The following is a 19,171-nucleotide window of genomic DNA, read 5'->3' on the forward strand; positions in this document are numbered from 1 at the left end:
TCCATACACCGGCTGCTGATCAATCATGCGTAGCGCTCGATGACGCGTATCATAGACATCATTGGCAAATCAAATTATTTTGTCCAATTTTATTTTGAACTTTAGAGCTGGGTCTTTATTATTTTAGAAACGCAATCTACTAAGACATTTGTTTCTAATTAAATCATAGTCTTTACATACGTATGCAAAGACTATGGTTAAATTCAACAAAGTATATTACTTCTATAGTTTGTATAGCGTCTTTCAAAATACTTTACGCAAAGCATCATATTTCTCCTGCGTATTCTGACTTATAAAAGATTTTGTAGTGTCAATGCGAACAATAACTATTCAGAAAGCCTGCCTCTTTACTTGTGAAAGTTTTACGCTTCATAATACGGTGTAGCTGCAGCGCGTTCAGACATTATCCACCAATTGTGCCCTTCACTGTTTTGCACTCCATAACGTTTTAACGTTGCGGAGCTATTTCCTGCTTGGTGATTGTTTAGTGTCGTTGTGTTCCTGGATTGTCTGTTTTGTCAACAAGCAAAATAAACTCAGCTCAACTATGCTGCTTACGCTGTTTGTTTAACAACTAATCTGTGCCCAAAAACACATGGACCACGACGTAAAAAAGTCAAATTAAAACTGCTAAACGACTCAGGTGTTAGGCAACTAAATATACAGGTTCGACCACTGAAACTATTTCACTTCGATGTTTTGCAACCTTTATTTCTTAACAACATGGGGCACTGGCAGTAGAAAAGGTTTCATCAAGAGCAGTATAAGCAGTGAGCAGCATGGAAAGCAAAATCCATGCTTTGCATTTCCGAAATTCAAGTCATCATCCGTGCGTGCAACATTGCTTCGGAAATCCGCTCGGCTTCCAGGAAATATTCATCCAACTTGTCGGAAAGTGTTTCGTACAGCTGGAATAACAAATCGGTTACAGTTAACAGTTACTGAAAGGTTGTGTCGTTTTACTGTAATCCAAGTTACCCATTGACAACAATGGTGACTTTACTCATCAAGGTTTGTAAAATTGACATTTAACATTTACAACAGAGCTTCCCAGATTGGGGTTTACATGTCCCCACGTTGACCAGGAATTGAAAACATGCTTTTCTGTCACTTTATACAAATGCGTTCGTTTTTTTGCGACAGTTTTTAAATTTATTTAGGTTGCTGATATAATAATTATATTTATTCTTCTTAATATGCAACAACCATATTTGGCAAAAAAGGGCTCAGGAAAAATTAAGAAGTGTTTCGTTAATATAAAAGGCTGGAAACAACCGATTTCTTGCAATCAATTTCTGTTTCTATTGCAAATCATTTTTCATTCAAGGCCAATAGGGGAAGCCTGAAAATAATGTTTCAACAGCCAGACTTAGGATGTAATATTGAAATTACAAACCATTTCATATTTTTCCTGTGATCTTAATTCGTCGAATATCATCAGTAAATGTTCGAATTCGTTGTAGGGAAGCCACACTTGGCCTCCAGTGCTTAGCAGGGTGTTCTGGAACATAAAGGAAACATTATACTCGAAAAATCGGAAATACGTTTTCACAAAATTGTTGTTCTGTAGATAAAGTACCGTATTTTACGGACCATAAGGCGAAATTTCAATCTTTTTTTTCCTCATAAATTGATCGTGCGCCTTATAAGCCGGTGCGCCTAATGTATGGATCAAGTAGTGCTTTATTGCCTACACTCCAACCAGTACCGATACTATTATACGGTAACCGATACTCCTTAAAATACGTTGCGTTCTATAGCCCGGTGCGCCTTATGTATGAACAAAAAACTAATCAAAGCAATTTATTGACAGTGCGCCTTATAATCGGGTGCGCTTTACGGTCCGTAAAATACGGTAACTTTTTTCAAATAAGTCGCCTAAAAACTTAACGAACGCGACCCTGAAAGTTGGCGACGTTTATATAAGAGTAGATTAGATCAGGGGTCGGCAACCTTTTTTGCACTGTAGACCGTTTTTGAAACTAAAATTTTATCGCGGAACGGCCTTCAAAAAAGTACAAATATTTATCAATGAAAACGCCTAGTTTAAAGAGCTCTTCTGGCAAATGTTATTTTTATTCCGACGTTTCGACGTCCTATACAGGTCGTCTTCATCAGGGTAAATAACACTGAATGCGACTAGTACAGTGCACGATAAACAAAGGAAAAAAAAAGAATGAAACGCAAGCACGTCACAACGCAACGAAACGCCTAGATTAGTTTATCATCCCCGGGATACTTGGGCAAAATGCTTTGAAGCATTATACCTAAAAACTGTTGCCGACCACTGGATTAGATCAATAAAAGTGTTTAACTTGAAAAAAAACCATTTGTCAGCATTAAGTCTAACCTTGATAGCAAAGTGGTCTGGCCCAACTCCCATCACAGCATCAATGTATTCAACACTAACATTCGCTGCTTGTTCCAAACAATCGTACGATGTCAACATACGAAGCAGTTCAGGGCAATTCAGTTTCTGAGGGGAAAATAAATCAACTTATAATTGCAGGTAAAAACATAAGTGAAAAGAATAGTTGCTAGATCATAGAGATATACTTTTATATTTAAATGTTGGCCAATGCTATTAGCCGTTCACGGTGTTACAGTCGCTTATTACAGTTGACGCAAATTTTGCTACTGGATTTAAACTTCAAGTCCCACATTTACGTTTTGCTGTGATATTTGTTTCTTTAGCTATGTGCCTTGATGGAATTAGTTTTTGTCAGAGGCATTGAAATTGTACCTACCACTGTGTATACGCAAGTATACGTTTTTACGAAAAGTTGCAAATATCGTAAAAAATGTCACAAGTTCCTGATTTACACCCAGCAAGGTAACGCCTCTGGCCAGCGAAGACGGTTGGATTTTTACCTTATAAGCCGACATGAACCAGGCTGGCGCAGAAAATCCATATCCAAGAATAGTTTTCAGAACAGCTCGGTGACACTGACTGCAGTCGTCAGCGGTCACGTGACGTTCTAGGTAGTCTCGGAGCAGCCTCCACGCCATGTCGGACACGCTCGAGTGGCCATGGTCGAGTGTTGAAGGCTGTGAGTTCTTTTTGAGCCAAGTCAAGGTCTGTGATTCGTCGTTTGTGTAGGAGGCTTTGATGCACCTGAATGAAATATTCAAATAAGAACACAAATGATTGAAACTGTATGTAAGTTATGCCTAAAAGTGGCGAACTTGGTAGAGAGCGTTGTAGTCTTTAATACTCACTTAACCATTTGACCCAAGATTAACAAACACATTTTAATGATCAGCTAAATGTTAAACAAAGTTCAGGTTACAACATGTATGCCACTTTCAACACTTTTCTTGATATTTTGTCTTCAAAATATATTTCGTGAAACTTCCAATTTAAAGTCCACAAGTTCGCCAACAGGGTAAATTTATCCCCAATGGCGTGTTTCAGGGTTGAAAAATTTTGTGGGTAGATGTGATTAAAAAAGTTTAACTTTACAACATATCATGGGGTAAAAAAATTCTCGGTATTGGGGATTAAAGTGTGATGAAGTTGAATGAAATCATATAATTTTTTGCGACTTTTTTTCTGCCAAAAATACATGTAACTTTTAATACAATGATCATTTAGTATTAATATGCGGTACATGGTATCTGACTAAGCAGAAATACAAGTAGATTTTACCCATTTTTAAACTTGGAACACAGTAAGTTTGACCAGCAATATCAGGTTACCTTGTTGCCAACGACTCGAAAACTCCGATGTTCCGCAAACTGAACTTGCGGCAAAGATGAAACGCGTCGTCATACAGAGCATTGTGATTCAACAATGACAGAGTTTCCGCTGCAGTCATTGACGGCCCAATTGCTGAGTCATTCTAAAAAACATGACGAAAAGGTTTGCGATAGCATTGTGTTTTTCGGTTGTAAATTTGTCATAAATGCTAAAGGAAAAAAAGAAATCTATTTTGCACATTATTGCACATGCACCTAATATACCATCACTTAAGTGCAAACCAGTGCCTATTAAATGTCAACGATACCTTGCTATGATTGGCGATTTTCATCTTCATTTCCACAAGCAAAGTTTCCTTCTGTACATCATTAAGTTCCTTGATCACAACTTTACGTCCTGGGGAGAAAAAAGTTTCCAAAACTCAACAGCTGGTGTGAACAGGTATTGCAGTGGTTCTTAACCTTTTTGTAACGGTCGAACCCTACGATATTCTTCAGCCTTAGGTCGAACCCCTACAAGTTATATCCCAGGTTTCTAACTCATTTTGTGCTTTTGACCATAAGTTTTTGCTGCCAACAAAGATTCGTTGTTTTGCTGCTTACGAACAATGCGCACAGTGTTCTTTGTTATGTAACCTATTTGCAACCTTACGATGTTTTGCCATCTAGCAAATAAAAAAGACCTTCATCGAACCCCTGGGGTTCAAACGAACCCAGATTAAGAACCACTGCTGTAGAAATAAACATTGTAATAGAAGTGCCAAGTCGTTGGTTTTAATGTTTAGAAAAAGTGTTTTAATGTAACTTGATCCAGCCGAAGTTCAGGGAAAATTCAAAGTGTCGGAGTTTTGACCTTTTCTTTGACTTAACCATTCTCCAAAACTGAATAATAGTCAAATTAAACAAACACGCTTTCCTGAGAACACAATGATCTACCAGTGGAATATCAAAATATTTGCATATTTCGTACTTATAGTTTGACCAATACTAAAGACTAAATTTTTTGCTTCTTTAAATGGTAATTTGGTTTTACAAACACGAATATTAAGCGGGAACTTACCTTTCGTGCGTTGAACTTCTTCACCATCTGAGTCGCGTTTTGGGGACTTCACCGACTCCTAGTGGCACAAAAAACGCATCAGTAATAAACAAACAAGAATATGTGTACGTCCACAAATACATATCCGTTTCGACGTTTCTCTATATACCAGGGTTCCCAAGAAACAGAAAAATTTAAGCTACGAATAATTTTCGAAACTATACATGTCAAAATTAAATTCACACATTTAAAATTGCTTTTGCTTAAAGCTTTTTTATTTTACACACGTTGTTATTAAAATAAATGCACAATTTAATTCGATTTCCACGTAAATTTGACGTAGGACGGATAAGCAGGTCTGGTAAATTAATGAGAGTTTGTTGGTACAAATTGGCCGGAACCAGTGGTGGGATTCAAACTTTTTTGTCAGCCGGTTCTGTCACAAAAGTCATATTTGTCAGCCGGTTCTGTCACAAAAGTCATATTTGTCAGCCGGTTCTGTTACAAAAAGTCCATTGACAGTAACCAGTAATGCTAACCGGTTCGCTGATCTCATAAAATTTCGTGACACGGTTCTACAGAACCGGTGCGAACCGGCTGAATCCCACCACTGCCTGGAACGTATTGTTCTAATTCTAAGAGACGCGTAATTGGATACATTTTATGACCTCATACCTCGTGCTTCGTTTGTTCGGACACGGGGTGTACGATCCACTGGTAGTCAGGATTGACCAATTGCAGGCAGGTTACCGTGGCAACGAGACACACGTGTTGACGTTTGAGTGAAAGTAACGAGTTGAGTGCTTGAGAATCAACGGAAAGTCTCCAAGCATGCTCGTACATTGTACTGGCGGCTGGAAACAAAAAATCAAACCTTTATAGAAACACTAGACAGATGGTTCGCACGCCCACATTGATGTACTAATAACAACAGCAGCGATTGCTGAAAACGTTGCAATAAGATTAATTTACCAGTTCAAGCTTTCTGGCAGTTATGAGACCCTTAATGGAACGTGGACAAAATTTAGGAATAGGAAAGTCGCCTTTAATGACTGCCTTTTTTGGTTTTACATGGGTGCTTGATTTTAAACGTTTTTGAAATGTCGAAAGAGTTGCTAAAGAGGTATGTCTTAAACAAATATTTTGGCTTGACCGTTTCCTAAGTTTATACACATAAAAGAGGTTGTTTTAAGCTTTGGACATATCAATATGTAACACACTGGCCGCAGATACGCCCAAATACAAAATGTTATAGCATAATAACTACATGTTGATGTGCAGTTAATTCTTCTTTCAAGCCTAATTTGGGGTTTACTATGTTTTAACTAGGGTTAAGGTAACCTTAAAACGTCGAGGCACAAATATGTCAAAGTACACATGTCAATGTACTGAACACTTCGATTTTCCATTTTAAATGTTTAAGACACTATATATGAGTCCAAACTGTATTACAGAAAAACTGCATGCTAATGTATACAGTATTAGTCATAAGTTATGCACAAACTGGTTTTCCCACCTCGTCTATAGTTTCTCCTGTTGACGTAAAAGGAAAACAGAAGATCGTAATATTTGTGTTTGGACGAAAAAAGGTCGCAGCTTCGAGCTCTGTGCTCAAGAATGCTGACAAGCTGAAAAATAAAGTGTTTAGTAAAATTTCTTTACTGATGCAAAACAAAGCAAAACAATTCAAACCCATATTTGTAGATAAAACATAATATCGTTTCAACACTTAGTGCCTAATAAAATTTGGCATGTATTTTTTAGTGAGAATTCTTAGATTCGAGATTCGTGAAATTTGGTTACGACGCAATTTAGCAATTTATCTGCTTCAGTACCCAAGTCATAAAAAACAACCGCTGTTTTTGCAACAGCAACTAATAGGAAAAAATTGTAAATAGTCTGGCAAAACAAATTTTCCAAACAGTAATTTTCCTCTAGGAGTTCGTTACCGGGCAATTTGGTTTTTCAAGTTTAATGCTATAAAACATTTTGCCCATGTATTCCGGAGATGATAAACTAATTTATGCGTTTTTATAGCTATATATTTGAAGTTTTTTAAGACCGGTACGCGATAAAATTTCAGTTTCAAAAACGGTCCGCGGTACAAAAAAGGGTTGCCGACACCTGCTGTAAGTTTTCCACAAACTAACCAAATGGACTTGCAGTTTGATGTTATATGTTATTTCTTTTTCTTATACTTACATCATCCAGCATATCGCCGTACGGATATTCAACGAGGGTTTTGTATTCTTTCCTCTCACACAGAGCGACAACCATCGCTCGTAAGCAATCCTGCGAAACAACAAATTACACGTGAACTTGTATGTCTTGTGTGTGTAACGTACAGACAACATGTATATAGCGAAATCTGTGGACGCTGTAACTATTATTTTGCTGATTTTCGTTATTTTTTATTGCTAAGAGTTTGGATTAAACAAGAAACGCAGACTTGTAATTTCACACACTTAAAAAAAAACTAAAAACATCAATTTATGAATCGGCAGATGATATTTTATGTAAACCCAGGGGATTTTCCCTGGGGATTTACCTTCCGATGTTCGGGGTCAGGGTTTGAAACGACAGCAGCGTAAGCGTCGTCATGGCGACGTAAATCCAGGCAGTGACTGAAGACGCTGGACCAGAGGATGGGCTGCGAACGCAATGAGCAATGGGCATTGTTTGAAAAGCAATGGTTACAGTTGGTACAGGATTAGTATTTTTTCACACAATCAAAGTGAAAACTAGAAGTCAAATTTGTTCAAAAATACACTTTATTGGTGAAATTATTTGGTGAAAATTTAAAAACTAATTGCAACATTTCATATATTTGGCTGATTTGTTTGGAATAAGCGAATGATATTGGTCACTATGAGTTTTAACAGTTAAAGAAGTCTACAGTACTGCGATAATCTTTGTTTCCAACATTTAAAAACTAACAGTAACATTAACCCAAAGTTAGTTCGACCAGCAACGCGTGTCCATTTCTAACGTTGTATTCTGAAAATCGCTGGAGCCCATCCACAGACCCAATGGGGGTTAGACAGTCCAATGTGGTAAACCTTTAAAGTATTTGAATGATTTCAACAAAATCTCACCAAGTTACTATCCCCGCCCTCTGCTTTCCCGATGGCATGTCTTGCGATGACCACACATTGCTCACTTAAACCGAGGCCCTCGAAAACTTGAAGAACCTGTGTGTGAACGAAATTGCCTAAATGTTTTACTAAAAAATCTAGGTATGTAGATTGTAAATATCCACTATTTTTCCTGCTTTCCTATTTTGACAAAAGTTGTTTGCCAAAAAGTTTATTAAAACGAATGCCAATTTAGCTTATTTTTATTCTCACAACATTTTAAGGCAATGTGACAAGAAAATTGATTTACGTTTTTGTGAGTTAGGCTACAATTCTACTGTACGTTTTTTACTATTCCAGCGCATAATTATTGTTGTCTATCAAAAAGCAAGTTATAGTGAAAATTGAAAATCTGATTACAAACACTTTGTATCTAATCTAACGAATCACAAAAAAATGAAACTTACCTTCGTGTAATAAAGCACTTCTAGTTCACTTTGCGTGTGATCAGTTTTATCTTCGATTTGCAAAACTCGAGATAATAATATTTCTTCGTCGCTTGCCCTTCCTCCGGCTTGAATGAAGAATCCCACCGCCTAAAAACAACTCAAACTCATGATTTCTCTATTACGACTCAAAAATACAATACGTATATGTTCCTCCGATTAAGGTCTTCTAGACGCATCCGGTTAATAACACATTTTGTTACAGTTAACTGGACTATGCTATAGGCCAGGCAATTTTCTTGACAAACAATTACATTTTGGATTTTACTATCTCTATGCAATCGAACGGATTATGCGATTAACTGTAGTCGACGGCATCGTCAAAAACCCAGAGGACGACCACAATATGTTTATCGAATTTTGACATGACTCGTGTAGCTAATTTCTAGCTGTTTCAAAATCAGAGGAGCCAAAAATGTCTTTGGGACCCCTATGCTTGCCCATGTCCAGCCTCTAAAGACCAAACACCGGGCATTAAAAATGTATAATGCCCCACGCCAGACTTAAAAAACATAACTCGAAAGTGAGGCTTGATAACGCCGCTCAGAACATGAAATGGGCTCTCGACTTAAGTATTTTCCACGTTACCTTGTCATACTTTCCAGTGTGTAGATGGCAATGTGCCAACATATACACGTTGTATACAGGATAGAAATCACACCATCCGTCAAGTTCCCGTTCAATATACCGCTGGAGGCGCGAGAATTGTCCCTTGGAGAGAAGAAACTGAGGAAACGACAGAGTTGGACCGAGAGGCCATCTAGGGAGAAAACATGTTGTTTAGCACTGTGTCAGTTTCCAACCCTTTAGTAGTAACATACATTAGTCCAGGGGTGGGCAACCTGCGGCCCTTGATTAAACGTTGTGCGGCCCGCAGAGACGCTTGGATTTCAAAGTACTGACAAACGAGTCCATCTATTATATATTTTTGAGCATATTAATGCGCCCGATGCTATTATTTGTTGCTGTAATCAAATGCGAATTTTACTTGTAGATACGCATGTTTGGTAAGCAACAAAGAAAAATTACCTTGTGTTATATACAGGTGCGGCCCGCGAACAAATTTTGGCAATCGTATTTGGCCCCACAGCAACAAACGTTGTCCACCCCTACATTAGTCCTTTTAAAAATGCATTAAGTCTGTGGACTCACACTTTCAACCCGCATCTCGGAAGTCCTTTTTATACTAATGGACACCTAAAACCCCAGAGTAAAGACCAGCGATCACGGCACAATTACATAGAAATCATAGCACGCCAGGCCCATTGAAGGCATAATATCGAATTGGTCACCAAGCATTCCAATATGGCAAGGCGTAGGCTAGAAAATCTCGTCACCATGGTGGGATTCGAACCCACAACAGGAGTGTAGCCGTTGTTAAATTTACGATTGTCAAAATTTGAGAACCCTGGACCGCAGGTTCTAAACTTTATTTCCATTTTTTGCAATATTAGAAATGAACATGGTTTATGTCCAGTTGTGGCATCGAACAGAATAGGTGAGGCATGGGTTTTTACACTGTTACTCCCAACAAACTGTGCCGTTGTATGACTCGATGCTTTACATAGAAATGAAAACCTGTCGGAAATTTCTCTAACACACACATCCTACATATTTGCTCCTATACCTTTACTTAACCCGAAAATTAACCCAATTCAAATTTAACTCAGCCGATAACCCCCATCTTCACTTACAGAAGTTGGACGACGGCTGACGTGGCGTGCGCTACAAGTCCCGGATGAAAACCGCTTGTTGCGTCATAATCCTGGTAAGTCTCTTGCACGATGCACTCTACAAGCCGAGCGCCGCCTTCTCTCAGAAAGTACTCCAACAATCCACTGGATGGCGCATCAGAGGCGCTGTTGACGTCACGAACTGACAAAGTCTGCATGGTGCTTTCCCTGGTGTGAGAATAAACAGTGTCTGTTAAATATCATCACTTAACATACATCTTTATAGCCCTGTACCAGCAAAGCTCCGGTCGTATAAACTGGTGAAGATTTAAGCACTTTCACATTACTGGAATGAGCCTTGGCTTTCGTGCAGGCCTATGATAACGGCACACATATGTAAATTATAGTGCACCAGGTCAGCAAGAGACATTGAACCGAATCAAGCCCGTTTTTCAACTTCAAACGATAACACGCTTATACAGTACTACAAAGCTTTACATGAGGTGTTGTACTGAATTAATCTGGTCTAACAGGAAGTCCAGCATTAACTGAACACAACTTTGCCTTCAATGTAACACAAATTGTAACAGTTTATACTCATCGTTAATTACGTCTGCGTGTTTAGTTACATCGATAGCAAGCTTGTTTTAACTTAAGCGTCTTTACAACTCACAAGACAATGTCTTGTGCAAGTGCAGCAATGCTGTATAAAATCCAGACCAAATAAGCTGCAGGCTGGGGTTTGAATCCCACCGTCGATGTTTAGTGATGGTTGCCAGTTACCAAAATTCACGTGTTTTATTTTCGTTTTGGCAAAGTAATTTAAACACAAAAAGAGTTAGATAGGTTGGCTTCGTAGCACAATTTTTCCCCTACAACTTTACTGTATGTGGCAACTTACAGAGAAGATTGAGAAACTCGTTCAGCTCTCTCCGTGACCGCCCACGAGATGGCGGTATAGGCTTGCACGTAGACTGAAACACGAGCTGGAGACTGTGGAAAAAAAGTTAAATATATTTTAATTTCCACCACTTGTGGCGACCAAAACGCTTCGTATGTCAACTTACATTTACGTTTATGTTTATTACATGGCAAAAATTCCCTAAATATGATTGTTTAAACCGCAGACTGTTTGGACCTATAAGATCTACACTTAGATGGCTGCACTAGCCAATACATCCGATCTTTCGTCACCAGCTGCAGCATATCATCTGTTGGCTTGATGCTCTTACGATTGGTTTACGTCATTATAAGCCCTAATGTTGTAAATATTCCTTAAGAAATTCTCAATGTTGAGCCCTACCTTATAAGTGCATTAGCACGTAAAATATCAACTAAGGATGCAAAAGCCCCAGTTACCATATCTCCAATATGAAAAGTCTATTGACTTATTTTCCTAAAACAAAAATATAAAAATGGATTCGGACATTGGGTATGATCGCCTGAAGTCATAAGGTTGTTAGTTTAAATCCCACCCTGGTTCAATTAAGATAAAACACGAGAAATTAAAAAAAATCATCCTCAGTCGCTTTTAGCCAGTAAAACAAACCTACCAGGTTATGCTGTTTGTCCTCAAGCAGTGTGAATATAAGTAGTAGAATGGATAGATGGAGTCTGTCGGCAACATAACGTTGTACAGCGCGAGTTAATACCTCCAGACTCTGTTCACTGTTCATCATATTACTGCTCGACGAATCTAAACAATGAACCACGATAACAAACATCAGGTTTTTGTAAATGATGACTTTTTTAAAGCATACATGTTTACACAGTTCATTATGGAATCAGGAACACTATACACGGACTTGAAAAGTAATTTAATTGATTTTAAACAGTATACTATCAAGTAATCCATAATGATTTAATCATAAACATGACTGCCAAGGTACTGGTGTATATAGAATACATCTTTGTGCAGACGTTTCGACAAGTTTCAACCTGCACTGATGATGACAACAGAGATTGTCGAAACGTCTACATGGTGTATTCTATACACTCCAGTACTTTGGCAGTCATGTTTATGATTAAATCATTATGGATTACTTTAAAATTATTCCATCCATTACACTCAATGGCCCCAGAGTAACTTTGCCGTAACCTACACTTCAATTTAATAAAGGTTGCAAGTAAAGGCAAATGGCATCCCTTAATCCTTACCAAACTGAAAAGACGTTTAACACACGTTTAACAAAAAACTTGAACGTAATGTAACAATTATATCAAATTTATAGATGCTTCCATATTTTTCCCGTTTCGGAGTATCTTTGTAGCTGATATTGAAACGAAAATGTCTGTTTATTTATTTCAATTTCTTTGCAGTTAAACTGCTTTCTTTCATAAAATGTCGGCAGTGTAAGATAAATAACTAATAACAATTTTACAAACCTAATTCACAGTCCAATGTATTGGGTTTGAGACAAGTGATGAGCATTTGAACAGCTGTTACTACATCACCAATCGAATCAATTGACTCTCTGAAGTCATAACTATCACTGCAAAACACAAAAAGCACCAATTAATCTAACGTTTTGTGTTGAAATAAAGGAGCATTATTTCAACAAACACGATAAAGAAACAAAATGACACTAAGGAGAAAAGTTAGTAAGTTGATCCTGGGAATCATTTCCTAATATGTTACAAGTGTTGTAACGATTTCCACCTTTCATATCATATATCATAAGTTTGAAAACGTTTGTTTCAAGGCTGAAATCAGTTAACTTTAGTATAAAGAACAAATATACTTTGCCCAAAGAAGCATCTTGAGTGTCTTATTCAAATAGAATCAATCGTTGAGAATAAGATTTGTTTTTATACCAATGCTAACTGATTTCAGCCTTGAAACAAACATTTCCAATCTTGTGATTTGAAGATAAAAGAAGAAAACAGTTGACAGACCTGATTAATTCTTTGACGTAATCAAGTGTGTCACTGACTCCCTCTAGTGGGTTGTTGCAGGTCTCCAACGATTGGACAAGTGGGTCAAAATATTCTTGACCAAGCAGACACGATAACAGATTCAAGGTTGAAAGCAACTTCGCAAGATCATCGAAATACAATTCTGTGGTTCAAAATTTACAGTTTTATTCAACTTCAACAGTAGTTCTCAAGCTGTGCGCCGCGACGCCCTGTTGCGTCACAGGTCCAGAAAATTTTTCCAGAGGCGTCACAACAAAAAAAGTTTGAAAACCACTGAACTACAAGATTATATCTACTGAATAAAGCTGTGAATAAAGCTGTGTAAAATAATATGTAATGTAAATAAAGTTTTGGAGTGTCCAATACAAGCTCCACTTGTGTTTTCGAACATGCAAGTCTTTCGAAAACATTTATAAGTTTTGAACCAGAGTACTGATCATTTGCTTTTAGGTCAAAACTTAAGTAAGGTTCAGAGCATTGTATGTCTTTTGGCATGTTTTTATAGTCACTTATAGTTTACAAGGGTTCAATATTGGTAGATTAACATTAAAGTGTATAGCTACTAACCATCAGGAAACAAGGACTGGAATATTGAAGGGTCAGCTCCTCTACAAACTGCTTCTAATGTTGAAACAGGAACAAGATGTGAAACATGATTCTGTGGAAAACACATTAGTTTTATAAAGCAACTGTCATAACAAGTTTGTAGAGCTATTCTGACAAATGTGATTTTATTCCGACGATTCGACGTCCTATACAGGTCGTCTTCATCAGGGTAAATTACATTTGCCAGAAGAGCTCTACAAACTTGATATTATGCCTGGCAGCAATAGCTTATATACATCTGTGATAAGTTCATAAAATATTAACATGATATTAGAAAAACAGTCAGCCATATTGTATATGCTTTTGTGTACCATAAAGCAGGCCACATGAGATTTTTAAACAGACCAAACAGGTTTCAGTGTTATTCACACATAACCAAAGTGTATGATGACAAATATATCGGTACTACATAAATGGGTGTAATTGATAAAGCCCCTTATATCACTGATGATGGCATGAGCATTTGCCGAGTTGTACCAGAATATACATCAACTGAAATCAGCATAAAGCAGATGTTGCTTGGAATTTTAATTCCCCATGCACTACAATGCAATTAGCTTGTTTGCCATTACTGTCATATCTTCAATTTACAACAGTTGCAAGTCACAACGAATGACTGCCTTGATTTTGAACTTACCTTCTTAACAACAGAAACACTTCCATCATTTGAAACAGCCAGTCCACATGGTTTGGAAAGAAACTGATGATATTGAACACATGTGCTGTAAAAATTTTGCCAAGCTGTCACTTGACTTTCTGTGAGTAGTTCAACAGTAGCGCCCTCTTCTGGCAGAAGTAAACTTGCCTAGTGCATAAAAAAGGTTTAGGTTTTCTGTTACATAAAATAAAACAGCGGACAAGTGGAAAGTTGGTTCTCAACACAAACTTTGAAATAATCTCATTAAGCACATTTCAATTATGAAAGGATGTTTATTAAATACAAAAGCATCGAGCCAATACATGATAAGCTGCAGACAGAGCACACCAAGTGCCACAAGGTGGCTACATTACGGTCTCTCGTTACCAGCTGCACTGATGAGACATTACAGGTCGAAACAGTGTGCAGTGTCTGCAGATTAAAGCATTTTTTGCATGTAAAAACATTTCTGTATTAAAATAAATGTAAGAAAGAATGGATTCAATTAAATATATTTTGGAATATATAGAAAAAAATTTCAGTACACACCTCTTGTTCAACAAAGCTTATGACTTTTTCTCTTAAACTTTGGATTGAGAGGTTTCTTCTGCTGACAGCTATTTTCTGGTGGATGGCAAGAGCTTTCACTATCGCAGTTGGATGAAACTTTTTCATGTCAAACAGTTGTTTAAGGTAAGCTTCGCGAACAGTCATATGATCGGGAACAGACACCTAAAAAAGACGATCAAAAGTAATGGAATAACTGTTTTCAAACTGTCTATGGAAGACATGTTTTTAAAACAGTCCATTCTACATGTGGTGTATTTATTATTTAAATTTTTTTTAGTGTTATTCAGTCCAGTCCAGTGTGAATAAAAAACAAGGTCATTTACATAAAAATGCATGGTGGAAATAAACACATAAACGTTTGTTGCCAATGAAATGAATTTTTTTATCCTCAAATGTTACATGTTACCGCCAAACAGAAAATAACTACAGAAACAGATAAAAATGACTCTTTTTTATCAAAGAATTAATTGTTGTAACACTCAAATGTTACATGTTACAACAGAAAAAATAAAAACAACAAACGATTACCTCACTTAGTGGTGGAGTGCTTAGTGCCACCTCATGCCAGATTGCAGTTTCCATTTCACAAACTGCCAGCGAAATCTGATCCTCGCTGTCGAGCAACAGCGCCCACAAGTGTGAGTTTGATGATACCATGAAGTCGACAAGTTGTGGCTGGAGCACCGTGCCGTCGGGAACAAAGTCTATTGTCGAGATGTGTTCAATCGCTGATATATCTTGTGCTGCCTGAAATAAGATTAAAGGTTCAAAAAGATCTATTATTTAATGAGGTATGATGACAAAGTGTCTTAAATTATGTTACTGCAACAATGTTTTACACTGACTTAGTTCATAAAACATATAAACAGCAGAGAAGAATTTGGTACTAACTTTTATTATTGACTTAATAAGTTTTGGAGGACATAATGTTTTAAACATCCAAGATATGAAAACAAACTAAATGTTGGGTTCTTGTGAAAATCTTTTCATAAATTTACAAACAAAGACAATACTTAAGCTGCTCTTTACAGTGAATGCAAATAGCATTGTATGAGCAACATTGTACAAACCTTTTCATCCGTAGACAAATTAATTTACATAAAAGACCTAAAGGTACCTCAAAAATAAAAAACTTTGGTCCATGTTCACTTGCAATGCAGACTGACAAAATCCAAACATCATCAACATCATTGTAAGTTATGGAAATCTTATGACTTGAATCTGTACAAAAATAAATAAATTATAACTATGGCTTTATTTGAAAATAATTTAACTGCTATTTACTTCCATCCAGCCCTGGTGTGTCGTCTTGAAGATGAGGTTTCATATCAAATTGTGCAACACAGTCCAAAGACTGTAAAAGAAATATATATTACACATGGATTTATATTGATAGCAGCTTTCACCCAAAAGGTTTATTTGCCCAAGTAAGCTATTTTTTAAATTAAGCTTTTAACCAGTGGTTTATAAACTTTTTTATTGTCGGAGCCACATGGTATTTTTTAAGTGTGTAGGGAGCCGCAAAAAAGGGAAACCTTAATAAAATCACTAAAGATTATGACATTAAAAGCTAAAATAGCAATGTTTGTTGGTTTTCTGAGGTCTGGTGCAAGCCGCAAAATAAGTGGTTAGGAGCCGCATGCGGCCCCAAAAACAGAGTTTGAGAACCACTGCTTTTAACATTGATTCATATCACAAAAATTAACCCTCTTTAATTTTATAATGCCTTAACACACTTTTGTGGCTTTATTTAGCAAAGATGAAACAATATGAACAAAAAAATCTTCAAAGATTCGTAATTTATCAAACACATGAAACTATCTACACAAAATGTAACAAAAGATTAGGTTTGACAATAAAGGAATTTTGTAGAAAAATAACATCATACCTTACATGACCACACTCTGATTTTGTGATCTCTGCAAATTCCGACAACTTTCGGATTTCCAGAATCCAAACAGACCAACTTTAGTCCACAAGGTGTCTCCCCAGAGCCACTGCCGGCCCATGGATTAATTCCAGACCAGATTCTCGACATTCTCGAAGCCCGGTTCATCTGCAGCATTGTTGCTTGGCCTGTGTATAAAATTTACGTCTTATTCACTTTTGCAGCTAGGTTTATGACCAGTAAATCACATTTGATTTTGAAGTATTAACTATATTTTTTTTGCACTAAGTTGCCAATCTCACACAAAACCATTGTAAACTTTCACACTTCACCTTTGTGTGGCATTTTCACAATAGAGAGATTTCCATTTGCACCAACTAATGTGAAAATAGCACCAAGTTGTTGTCGTGCAGTTGGACTCCCCGTCACCCCACTTGTCATGTGACTAAACTGCTCAGGTTGTGTGAAATAAAATACATTGTTTTCATCTGTGAAATTAGTGGCAGACAGTCCGTGCAAAATTGACCTGTCCTGCAGAATAAAATCACAAAAAAGTTTATAGGATCTAAAGAGGTTTTTCCATGAGACAAGCAGTAAACCAATAAAAACACTTTTGCTTAAAGAAGGGTGTAATTACTTGACTAAAGAGATTTTCTTTTAGCCTTCTTTCGACACAAATTTTACACAAAGTACTGAAAGTAGAGAATCTGTTTATAAAACTGAGTTAACATAATGTGAAAGCATCAAGCCAAATAGGCCATATTGGCTAGTGTAGCCATACAACGGCACTCCAGTTTGTTGGTAGTAACAAACTGAAAAGCCATGCCTCACATATTCTGTGCGATGCCACAACTGAGCATAAATCACAGAGGAAACTGGCTCACAATGGCCAAGCAACTGCTAGGGAACCAAAGTAATGTAGGCTCACTGTCACACTAACAATATAAAAGCACTAAGCCAAAGTTTACACAAAACTTTACAACTAACCTTGTTTCTGATGTGCGGAGCATTGAACACAACCCTGTGGGTGGCATGAATGGTGGAAAACAAAACCACAACTTGACCACCAGTGCAAAATATCTGAAGCCCTGAAATTATTCCAAAAACAATTATTCCAAAATAATAATAAAATAAGATGCTATCGATGCACCAAAGTAAACAAACTGTTTGTGGTATGAATGTACTAAGTTTAATTTTACCTGGTAAAATTTTGGAGTTTTGAAAGAGAACTTCATAGTGATTATGCTGCAAGTTTGAGTTAAAGGAATATTCAAATAACTCCAGCACATTGGAATGTGTTCGCCTAAACAATTTAGAAATATTACAATATGAAGTATCAGTCTGCAGAATGTGGTAGGTGCACACGCAATATTTTTGAAAAAAAAAATTTGCACGCCAATTTTTTGGGTTTGCACGCGAAAATTTTGCACCAAAGTCGTTTAATTGGCCTGTCTTGACCACTTTTACTTGCTTTGCGCCTGCTGAAATAGGTCTTGCACGCGAACTTATGGGTCGTGCACGCACGCGGGACATGTAGGTCCTGCACGCATGAGATGTTGTCGGGAACTGCCATGTTCTGCAGACTGGATGAAGTAAGAGTAAGACAAAAAAGTAGGTAAGGAAAGAGTTTTAAGGAAAAACACTTGTTCATTAGAAACTTTTCAGTCTAACTATTTACCAAGATGTGAAAACAATGAACATCAGAAAAAACATGAAATGTTTCACTTACTGTACAAATAATGTCAAGGTAATGTCATACCATTTTAGATTGAATACTTGTTAATACAAAAACGCTAAAAGATGGGGAAACATGCGTTTAAAAGACAGGAGAACATGTAACACATTCATAATACTAACCCTGTGTTATTTTTCACGTTAAAATCAATCAATAAAGGTGATATGTTTACCAATATAACGTTCGCTTGATGTTTGTGTTCAAGACAGGAATATCTTGACCTCCACCACAATCTGGATATGTGCTGCACTCAGATAACTTTGTATCATCAGGATCTCCTGAAAATTACAACGAAATAACACAATTAACTTGTTCTGCTCCTAACCATGTGCTGAAATAACAACCACGAAACTTTTTGTTTAATTGACAGTTTCAAACATATTACCTTCGTTAACATAAATTTCATGGGTTTTTTTTCCCACCGCGTTCGAAAAATGTGCTGACACTTCCAAAAACAGAAGGTTTGAGGTCTTTTTTGTGTCCATATACGCCATTTTCAATAAACTTATTTCTGTTTCAACATTCTCCCATTTACCCGCTCTTCTTCCAAAGTCGGTGTTGCCGTATATTTAGGTTTGCTCTCATTAACCAATGCCGAATCAGTTGTATATTTTAAAACCATGTAATACTTTACAAATCACGTAAAATCAAAATTAGGCCAAACAAATGCAATTTATATCTGGTCAAAACTTAAACTTTTCAAATAAATCTAGTTTTTTTAATGTATGGCCATTTTTGCAAAAAGTTTGATTTAAAAAAAAAACTCTGTTCAAACAAAAAAAATTAGTTTAAATTTAGTCTGGTTCAACGTTTGTTTAAATTGCAGGA

At 36.9% G+C, this 19,171-nt stretch overlaps 1 protein-coding gene across 1 annotated transcript; it reads right to left on the reverse strand.

The window, feature by feature from the left end:
- Positions 1-690: 690 nt before the first annotated feature.
- Positions 691-18,942, reverse strand: LOC145232997 (nuclear pore complex protein Nup160-like). The gene is made up of 31 exons (XM_080097660.1): positions 18,729-18,942; positions 18,516-18,621; positions 17,808-17,911; positions 17,596-17,696; positions 16,941-17,139; positions 16,609-16,796; positions 16,005-16,074; positions 15,838-15,941; positions 15,249-15,467; positions 14,700-14,882; positions 14,151-14,318; positions 13,475-13,565; positions 12,887-13,049; positions 12,377-12,483; positions 11,545-11,687; positions 10,893-10,984; positions 10,013-10,219; positions 8,907-9,078; positions 8,280-8,408; positions 7,834-7,929; positions 7,287-7,388; positions 6,941-7,030; positions 6,255-6,366; positions 5,414-5,592; positions 4,760-4,817; positions 4,008-4,096; positions 3,700-3,842; positions 2,872-3,115; positions 2,351-2,476; positions 1,397-1,501; positions 691-908 (listed from the first exon to the last, which is right to left on the reverse strand). The coding sequence occupies exons 1-31, from the start codon at positions 18,835-18,837 to the stop codon at positions 816-818; spliced, it is 4,092 nt and encodes a 1,363-aa protein (XP_079953786.1). The 5' UTR covers positions 18,838-18,942; the 3' UTR covers positions 691-815.
- Between the last annotated feature and the right edge of the window lie 229 nt (positions 18,943-19,171).

The sequence above is a fragment of the Phallusia mammillata genome, chromosome 6 (genome assembly GCF_965637545.1).
Source record: "Phallusia mammillata chromosome 6, kaPhaMamm4.hap1.1, whole genome shotgun sequence".
In the NCBI taxonomy this organism is placed as follows: domain Eukaryota; kingdom Metazoa; phylum Chordata; class Ascidiacea; order Phlebobranchia; family Ascidiidae; genus Phallusia; species Phallusia mammillata.